We start from the raw sequence: 10,000 nt of genomic DNA, 5'->3' as shown, positions 1-10,000 counted from the left end.
TTCACAAAACAAAGAAATTACTCTTAATGAATATGTGTAATAATAACTTAAAATTCAGAACATTATCCTGTATGGAATGAATAGTGGAAGAGGTAGCATAATGAGTGAGAAAGGGAAGAGGGAGATAAGGGGAGGCAGTGCAGGAGATAAAAAAAAGAGTAAAGGGACAAAGAAGAAGGAAGAGAAGAAATGAAGCATTATGGGAGAAGAGGTTAAAAGCAGCTGTTAAACAATTAGAACAAAAGCAAGAATTAGAGGAGCTGATTCATGAAGCAACAAGAAAAACTCACAATTCTAGTCTTGGTAGCATCTTTGTTTTTGTCCAGCTTGTACTGCGCATTGTCGTAATCAAGCATCTTATGATATCTCTTCTGGATCAACCTTTCTGGCACCTCACACAGGCTCACCAGCTGTTTTGCTGGCTGGATCACCCTTTGCTGAATGAAGGAATCCTACCAAAGAAAAACACAACAGACTAGTAATGAAAAATGGAACAGTTTAGTCAAGGGAAATAATTTTCAAAGAACATACCTTTCTTTAACCCTTTATTTCCATAAGAATTTATATGGTCCCTGTAACCTGGAGCAACTGTTTAGTTATCACTCATTCAAATACTATACCTACTTCCATAATATACTTTTCTCAATAAATTGCTGTAAGTGACTTTGTCAAATTCAAGGATTCCAAAGTTCTACTACTTATTATAGAAATTCAGTATTTCCCGGCCCAGATATTTTCTTTATGCCATCAGGAAATTGCAGTATTCACTTTAGTTTTCTTTTGTGAAATGTCTCTACACATAGGTGGCTCTACACGTGCTCAGCCACCGCGGAGTTATCTAGCATACTTCATAACCTCATCAGATATACCACTTCCTCTTCCTCTCCCTCCCTTTCAAAACAAACTAAAATTAATTTTTGAAAAATCTGTGAGGTCCTTTTCTTACAATATCACTGGTTTTTATATTAACTTCTATCATCACATAATTAATTACACATACTGAGAAGAGTAGTACATTGGGAAAAATCTATTATAAAAAAAAGTGGCAGCAATTCTCACAAATATAGTAGCAAAAGATGTGGAATGTTGAAATATATAACATTCAAATCTGAAGAAAATGGGGAATAATGTTTCATTTTATGTTAATATCAACTGATTTTATCTCTCTTATCCCCTCTTTTGGGGAAATAGTCCCCTTTAGATAACATGGACATCTGTCAGAATGATAAACCTCAAAATCTGGATTAGCCCTGCATACAATACATTAGAATACAAATGAAATTATGCAAAGCAATACAATACAAATACAATAATGCAAAATACTTTTGTCAAAAAAATAAATAATAATAATAATAAAAGTAAAATATTATAAAACCTTTCCCACAACCAAACCATAAGATGACTCACAAACATCTTGATAAGCCTATTACAGGTTTCATGTGTGACCCTCTGTATGGACTCCATCTCAGGGGTCGCTGCAGCTTGAAGGAGAGTTGCTGCAAGATTCCTCGAAATGTCCATCTCAGCCTTGTGACGTGCAATGACACCTTGGAGGAGGACACTGACATCCTGCGCCAAAGTTTGTGCTGCTTTCTGCACACATCGGAACTTGGCAACTTCCTCATCAAATTCAGGGTCTTTTGTCTGTCAAAATTTTAGAGAAGAGAATGGCATAACTTGGTATTCATTATCAACTTACAAGTTACTTCCAACAAAAAAGTTGTCATTTATCAAACTGCATTTCTAAAATTTCCCTTTCCCTAGATCTTTAATGAATCAAAGTTGCTTTAAAGAAAGTTCTCTACCTAAAAGTCAAAGCAAAGATCAACACAAAACAAACTTTTGAAAGGTGCGAAACATTGAATTAAACTATAAAAAAAATTAAAATCATAACATATTCCCAGTAATGATTCTACACAATGAGATACCACCAAATTGAAGCAATTTCCTCTCCACTTCTAGATTCAACACTCTGCAAATTACCAATTTCAGTTCTTCTACTCAAACCCCAAGCCAATCTGTTCACACAATGGCTATACTAGGAGTTGAACTTCACAGTGGAGGGGACTAGAGGACTGCAAATCAAATAAAACTCAAAGTCAGAATTACTCAAATATAAAAAAAGCAATGTCATCTTTAACCCATTGCTGCTGGGTACATGGACTGTCCATTCTAGTTTTCTTTTTTGAATTTTGTGTGCACAGATGGCTCCACTAGTGCTCAGCCACCCAGGAACCAATTAGTAGGCCTACATGACCATTCATGATTTTCCATTTCCTTGAGTTTTCTTGATGTTCTTTTTTCTTTAATGCTATTAATATTGATATAGTTAATATCATTATTGACATTATAATTACCTTGTTAACCCATTGGCGCCGGGTGTCACATACGTACATGCTATGGCTGCTGTGGACCAAACGCCGGGGGCATCATGCCATGCCCATTCCCGCGCTACTGGCTCGTCGGACGGAGGTTGTTTTTCTCCACTAGTAGCAGCTTCATTTATATGGTAAAGATTTTAGGCAATGGCACCTAAAGTGAAGGTAAACCTTCAAAATTTTAATATTTTTATAAATTTTAGAAAAATAAAAGCTTTTAGGTGCTATATGTCGCTCGCAAACTACCGATCGAGCCGGGCGCAAACAGGGGAAACTGCCAGTGCGCGCCAACAAGCCGGTGCATACGTAAACGTGACAAAATTTTTACCCGTTGCTGATGGGTTAACAACAATACCAAGAGTAACAAAAAGTAAAAAAGAAATCTTTCAAAGAATCAAGAAAAGTGATACACATGTGAAAAAGGTAGGACAAGCAACTGCTTCCTCATGCAGCTATCTATGTGTAAAGCCAATACATGGCACATATTTTGGCCCTCCTAACCTTTACCCTAACAGGCTATGATCATGGCTCTGCAGGAAGGTGACCATATTTGTGACCCAGTTACCTTCTGTACTTTACCTTTCCACTGATATACAATATTGTACATTTTTTGAGTAATAATATGTATGTAGTAAGGCAAATTAAAGGGATGTCTCTTGTACTCGGGTTCCAGTCTTAAACTACAGACATGGTGCTAACTCATTCATTTTATACTGAAGTAAGGGTGTAAAAATATATCAGAATAAAAGAATTACCCCACAAAATGCCTGGAGCCTTGCAACCATAATCTAAGCCAAACCAAAAGAAATAATAATCATCAAGACATCAAATGAAAAGCAAAATCTGGTCCGCTGATATGAAAATAATGACACTAAATCAAAATAGAAATCACATCAAAACATCTGATAAAATGCACTACTGATATAGTATATCTAAATCATAGTACTGAATACAGAAATCTTACATTGAACACCAGACAACAATAATTAATATCCTGGTACATCAAACTTTAAAAGACCAAATTGAATATATTTTGTACAAAAAACGTAAGATTTGGCAAATCAAAATGAAAGAATCAAACACCTTAAAATGGAAGCTACACACCAAAACAAAAACTTTGAAAGCGCCACCAACAACAGACGACACACCCTCACCTGGCTCATGATGCCTAACATCTCCGAAACCATGGCTGAGATTCTGGCTGACTTCTTTACCACTGAGTGCATGCTCACTCTCTGCATCTTGCTCTGGAGAGACTGGTCCCCTCCAGCACGATATTTGTTAACTTTGAAAAAAAAGCAGGAGAAAGGTGGACAGTTTGAAAAGAGAAGAGTAAGAAATAAAAAGTTAATATAAATTTTATTTATATTTCATTGGTTTGAGACAAGTGTTCCAACATGACACTAAGGGTTAAACAGGAGCTGATATCAGGTCATTAAATAAGTTACAAATGAAAAACAATAACAATAAAACCTTATCTAATCATGTGAATAAGAAAAAACAGAAAACGGTATTGAAGATTGCAGATAACATACAATTCTGACTGCTTATCGCAACCTTTAATCTCAGCTAATGTTGCTGTATCAGATGATGAGTATAATACACATATATACATATACAAAAGTGAAGGATGAAGAGAAGTGTGAAAATAAGCAATAGAAGGAGAAATAGAAACAAAAAGAAAAGAAAAATAACAAAATGGAGATGAAGCAAAAATAGAAGGTACATCATCTACGTGACAAAAGAGGAGACTAAATGTAGCACAGAAGTAAAACCATATTAATATGGATAAGTGAGAAAAGAAAATGAAAAAGAAATGTAGAAGTAAGGTTAGCAGAATCTGAACTCACACCCATATAAAAATTCTAGTTTTTGTATCTACTCACAGCCACTTCTTATGACAGCATAAATCTTTCATTCCTTTTACTCAATTCTCAGTCCTCATAGCCTCATGCTCAAAACTTCTCTCTAGGAACTCACTAAGGTCAAGCCTCTTGGTGTACTCATTGATGTCCTTGGCCACGTTGGCCATCCGGGTCTTGGCTTCCATTAGGTCTTTGAAGTCTGGGTGTCCCATGGCCGTTTCACTCACAAGGCGATCCAGGAAGAGGGGATATCTGTATGATAAAGAGTGCAGTAAGCCTTGGTTCTATGTGTTCTTTTCCTTTTACATTCTCTGGGGGAGGAAGTTCTCCCTGTCCCAATGAAATCTCGAGATTTGACTGATTTAATTGGCTTAGTATTAAGGAACGATAAGAGGCAATAAGAATAGCAAAGGCCTATCAACTGAAAGAGGGGTAGTCAGTTACAGTTACCAGTAAGTAAAGCCAGGGCTCGTGTATAAGGGGGAGAATGTTACAGAAGTACTCCTTTACTACAACCATCTAGAGCCTCACCATCCTTCAGTTAGGAGTAGAATCTCAGAATAGACGGGAATTAACTCTAGCCAATCACAGTCACAAAAAAAATTCAGAGAATGACCATGTTGCCTTGCCAGAGAGTCGCCCTGGAAGCCTCAGTCACACTGCTTTGGCCATTGCTGCTCACGTGCTGGATTACACTCATGGTCACTATCCTCCAATAAGGAAATTTGTTAATCTTTTACAGATATTTAAAATACAAATTAATTATATTTTGCTATACTTTCTTAACAACCCATAAAATAGGCTTTCATTTCACGAAAAAAAAATCTTAATTTTACTGATTGGTAAAGTGTGGGACCCTCATTAAATGGCAAGATTTATTTCTTTACTTAGCATTGCAAAATTTGACTAAAACAAGTAAGTGGCCTCAAATAGGGGTTTATTTAAGGCTAACCAGAATAAATCCCATGTAATCATCACAGAGATAATATCTTTCAAACTTTTAAATTTGATAATCTCAAAACTAGGTTTTGGTCAATAGGACTTTGCTATGCCTCAATTGTTGTAAAAATATAATGCTACATACGCCACATCCATCAGCTAAGCCTAACCTACAAATGTCATTTTTCCTAATAAGCCCTTTGACTAAAATATCAAGGCAGGTATCATCTAATCAACTAAGTCAGCTACTATCATTCACTCTATTGCAGGACCCCATTCATGTGGGCATCCTACAAGACTCACTTCAGGACTCTCTGGACTGGCTTGATGAGGACTGATCTCATGTCCATCAGCTGAATCTTGTGCTGCTGAAGTTCCTGCAACACCCACTGCAAGAAGGCTGCAGGTCCTGGCTCTTCTATATACTGTAATAATGAGTTTCATGAAATGAGAACCAAATTAATTCCCAACATTTTCCAAAACTTTCACTTTGAGGTTGTAAAGGCTAACCCCTAAGAACAGTATCATAGCAACCTCCCAATCACATCCAGCCACAAAAATGAACATTTTCTTCTTCCACTAGCAGCAGTTTTGTCAATGAGGTTTATAGGGCTCCTGCACAACAGGAGCTTCAAGGCTTGTGCTGGTATGTCATATAGCAATCAAACAGCAAAGAGAATGGGAGAAAGGAAGAGTGAGAGAGAAAGAGAGAATGGGAGAAAGGAAGAGTGAGAGAGAAAGAGAGAATGGGAGAAAGGAAGAGTGAGAGAGAAAGGGAGAAAGGTAAAGAGAGAGAAAGGGAGAAAGGAGAGTGAGAGAGAAAGGAAGAGTGAGAGAGAAAGGAAGAAAGAAAGAGTGAGAGAGAAAGAGAGAAAGGAAGAGTGAGAGAGAAAGGGAGAAAGGGAGAGTGAGAGAGAATGGGAGAAAGGTAGAGAGAGAGAAAGGGAGGAAGGAAGAGTGAGAGAGAGAGAGACAAAGAAAGGAAGAGTGAGAGAGAGAGAGAGAAAGGAAGAGTGAGAGAGAGAGAGAGAAAGGAAGAGTGAGAGAGAGAGAGAGAAAGGAAGAGTGAGAGAGAAAGGGAAAAAAGAAGAGTGAAGAGAAAGAGAGAAAGGAAGAGTGAGAGAGAAAGGAAGAAAGGGAGAGTGAGAGAGAAAGGGAGAGTGAGAGAGAAAGGGAGAGTGAGAGAGAAAGGGAGAAAGGAAGAGTGAGAGATAAAGAGAGAAAGGGAGAAAGGGAGAGTGAGAGAGAAAGGGAGAGTGAAAGAGAAAGGGAGAAAGGTGAGTGAGAGAGAAAGAAAATGGGAGAAAGGAAGTCAAAGAGAAAGAGAATGGGAGAAAGGAAGAGTGAGAGAGAAAGAGAGAATGGGAGAATGGAAGAGTGAGAGAAAAAGAGAATGGGAGAAAGGAAGAATGAGAGAGAAAGGGAGAAAGGAAGAGTGAGAGAATAAGGGAGAAAGGAATAGTGAGAGAGAAAGGGAGGAGTGGTAGCAAAAGAGAGAAAGGGAGGAGTGGTAGCAAAAGAGAGAAAGGGAGATGAAGAAAGAGAAAGCGAGAGAGAGAGTTAGGTATGAGAGAAGTGGGAGATAGAGGGGAGAGAGAAGGAAAGAGATAAGGAAGAGAGAGAGATAGGGAAAAGGGAGAGAAAATAAACTAATAAGATAACAGAATTGCCAATGTGAAACACAGATCCTCCTTCCTCTATTGCCATTGCCCCATGATAACATATCCTGGTCGCATGAATTTCAAGATTTTTTCATGCTCAGACACTTCTAATGTTTTAATAATTTCTTGAGCTTCAAATCTGTTTGTTTGGACTAATCCCTCTAAAGGAGTAACCTAATCACAACTTCAAAGAAAACACAATTCAACATTCTCTACATTGCAAAAAGGATCACTGTGCCTTTTTAAAAGGCAAAATTTTTGTAGGTGATTAAATGGGAGCACTTAAGCAAATGTGATTCCTAAGGTGGTGTCTTTCATCATCTTAGCCATACATCACATACCTTCTTTAACAGAGGTTCGGCAGCAACATTATGGTTAGAACAATATGCCTTGTACACTTCGCACATTTCATCGGCACAGTTCAGGAAGACCTGCCCTACCATCAGCTCCTCATCTTTATGGTAGGCAACCTTATCTAGCTCTGACAAGAATTTCTTTGCCACTACTACAACCTGAAAATGTATCGTTCCACATTTTTAGAATGTTAAAAGAGGCCAAAATCAAATAAGACAGAGATTAAATTATCCTGTACCATACAAAGATGCAATACAAAAATGGAATTTACATGTCTTGCATTGTGAAATCATTCCTTATGATTTATATATATTCCAGTATCCTACAGCACTACACACCTGGCTGATGTTCCCCATAAGGGTTTTTATGTCGACCATCTGAGACTCCTTCTGTGAGGGAGCTAGACTGATCACCTGGATGAGCGCCTCCAGGTCATGGATGTACTCATATTCTGTCGTCACCATCTCCTGCACCAGCTCACGGCGATGGTTCGATCTTCTCTGGGGTTGTAAGGGAAGGGAATGATCAATGTTGAAGGTGACAGTAAGAGATAGCAGTCTAAATTTTGCCCTTATTGGCATCACTTAAGATATCTACAGGCCTATCTATCAAACCAGCACTGCATAATCATGAAACTATGAACAAGCCTCCCACCAGCTCACCTAACTCTTATTTGTCATCTCTACCACAACTTGATCAAATTGTAACTCACCACCAGGGCAGCAGCTGCCTTCTCTGCATCTTCCTCAGCAACTGCCGTGGCGCCTTCACTTATTTTGCTTGCGCTGCCATCAACATCAACACCAGCAGTATCCAACCCTTCTGCTTGAAGTAACTTGTGCTCCCTACTCGCATGCAAATCTAAACGGATGAAGTAGACTGAACATGATGAGTATGAAAGAGATAATTTGAAAGGAAAAAATTAAGAGCATTCCCATCATTTACACTACATAATTTCAATTTTATTTTGAAATTATTTAAATTACCTTAATTAGTACAAAATTTCTAGTTTTCCACAGCAGTTCATATCTACATCCTTTTATTTTTCTCTTATTGACTAGAATCAAAGCATCCATGGAGAGAAGGCTAGTAGGTTCCTCACCATCAGGAGGCAGAGAGTAGTACTCCTCCAGTTCCTCTTCCTTTTCAAAGACCTTTGGTGGTGGAGGTGGTGCTGGCCTCTGAGGAGTCAGAGCAGGAGTGGTGCTGTCGTTCGCCAGACCTCAAAAAAAATGAATTGTTCAACAGTAATAATGAAAATCACTCATGATAATAAATAAACTCAATAAAACTATCTTATCCCTTTAGCAAAGGGACTGGATGCAAGATTCACTCTCCACTGTGGTTTTGTTACCTAGTTGCTCATATCCCACAATTTTTATGAAGAAAAAGTTTTGAATTTTTGTTACTATCATCAATAAAAGCAGCATTACATAATAATAACGATAACAACAACAACAAAAATAATAACAATAACAAAATCAATAATAACAGTAATGATAATATCAATAATCATGTCAATAATAATAACAATTGTGATGATGATGATGATGATGATGATGATGATGATAATGATGATGATAACAATAAGAATATAACAATGATGATAATGATACTGATGATGATGATAAAAATAATAATAATGATAATCATAACAATAGTAATAACAGAAATAACAACAATAATAATAACAATAATAATAACAATAATAATAATAATAATGATAATGATAATAATGATAATACTAACAATAACAATAGTAATAATAATAATAACAATAATAACAATAATAATAATATTAATAATAATAATAATAGTAATAGAAATAATAGAAATAATAAAAAAATAATAATACAATAATAATAATAATAATAACAATATCAATAATATTACAAAATTAATAATATTAATAATAAAATAATATTAATAATAAAATAATATTAATAATAAAATAATATTAATAATAAAATAATAATAATAACAATATCAGTAATAAAATAATATAATAATAATAACAATATTAATAATAAAATAATAATAATAACAATATTAATAATAAAATAATAATAATAACAATAATAATATTAATAATAATAGTAATAAAAAAAATAATAATAACGTTAATAATAATAATAATCATAATCATAATCATAATAATAATAATAATAATAAAAATAACAATAATAATAATAATAATAATAATAATAATAATAATAATAATAATAATATCAATAATAATAAAAATCATAATAACAATAATAACAAAAATAATAATATCAATAACAATATTAATTATGATGAATGGAAAAGCACTCTACCATGTTGATACAATGGTAGAAAAACTCACAATGCACAAACTAGATTTATTGAAATAAATTATAATTCTTCAATTCTTACCTGATGAGTAACTGTTTTCACTAACAGAGACACTTGAGACGTCATCTGGAAAGGCTGCACTGTTGGTGCTGTCTCCCCTTGTCAGGCTTGTCCCCTTTTCCACCTTCTGTATTCTTGGCTTCTCTGACGGTTTTCCAGAGAGTCGCGGTTTCTGTACTTGGGAGTATACTGGTTCTTCAGCGATTGTTGAGTGCTCGTCCTCCCTTACAGCAGTTTCAGGAGAGTCTGCATTAATTTCTGATGCGACTGACTTTGTGGAGTCTGACTTACTGAGTCTCGTCCTTGGAGGGACTGGAGGAAGGATCATGGTTCGAGGGGCTGCCACTGGGGCCACCTTGTCCTCTAAAAGCATCTGCACGGTTGTTGGTGTGCTGGGTGTGTGTGGTGTGGTTGGAGAGGAAGATGG

The 10,000-nt window shown here is 36.0% G+C and overlaps 1 protein-coding gene across 8 annotated transcripts in view; it reads right to left on the bottom strand.

Annotated features, from left to right (window-relative positions):
• Positions 1-10,000, bottom strand: part of LOC113826250 (dynamin-binding protein) — a gene marked incomplete at its 3' end in the record, with an annotated part of 25,050 nt that overhangs the window by 294 nt on the left and 14,756 nt on the right. For all 8 annotated transcript variants that reach the window (XM_070119720.1, XM_070119718.1, XM_070119722.1 and 5 more), the window contains 10 exon segments: positions 291-452; positions 1,408-1,644; positions 3,533-3,663; positions 4,359-4,495; positions 5,486-5,607; positions 7,185-7,355; positions 7,536-7,697; positions 7,910-8,058; positions 8,300-8,419; positions 9,595-10,000. The exon segment at positions 9,595-10,000 is cut by the window's right edge and continues 1,726 nt beyond it. In XM_070119720.1, coding sequence (XP_069975821.1) covers positions 291-452; positions 1,408-1,644; positions 3,533-3,663; positions 4,359-4,495; positions 5,486-5,607; positions 7,185-7,355; positions 7,536-7,697; positions 7,910-8,058; positions 8,300-8,419; positions 9,595-10,000 — 1,797 coding nt within the window.

This window comes from Penaeus vannamei, unplaced genomic scaffold (assembly GCF_042767895.1).
Source record: "Penaeus vannamei isolate JL-2024 unplaced genomic scaffold, ASM4276789v1 unanchor577, whole genome shotgun sequence".
NCBI lineage: Eukaryota > Metazoa > Arthropoda > Malacostraca > Decapoda > Penaeidae > Penaeus > Penaeus vannamei.
Note: the sequence above shows the minus strand (reverse complement) of the source record. Positions and strands in the feature narration are given on the sequence as shown.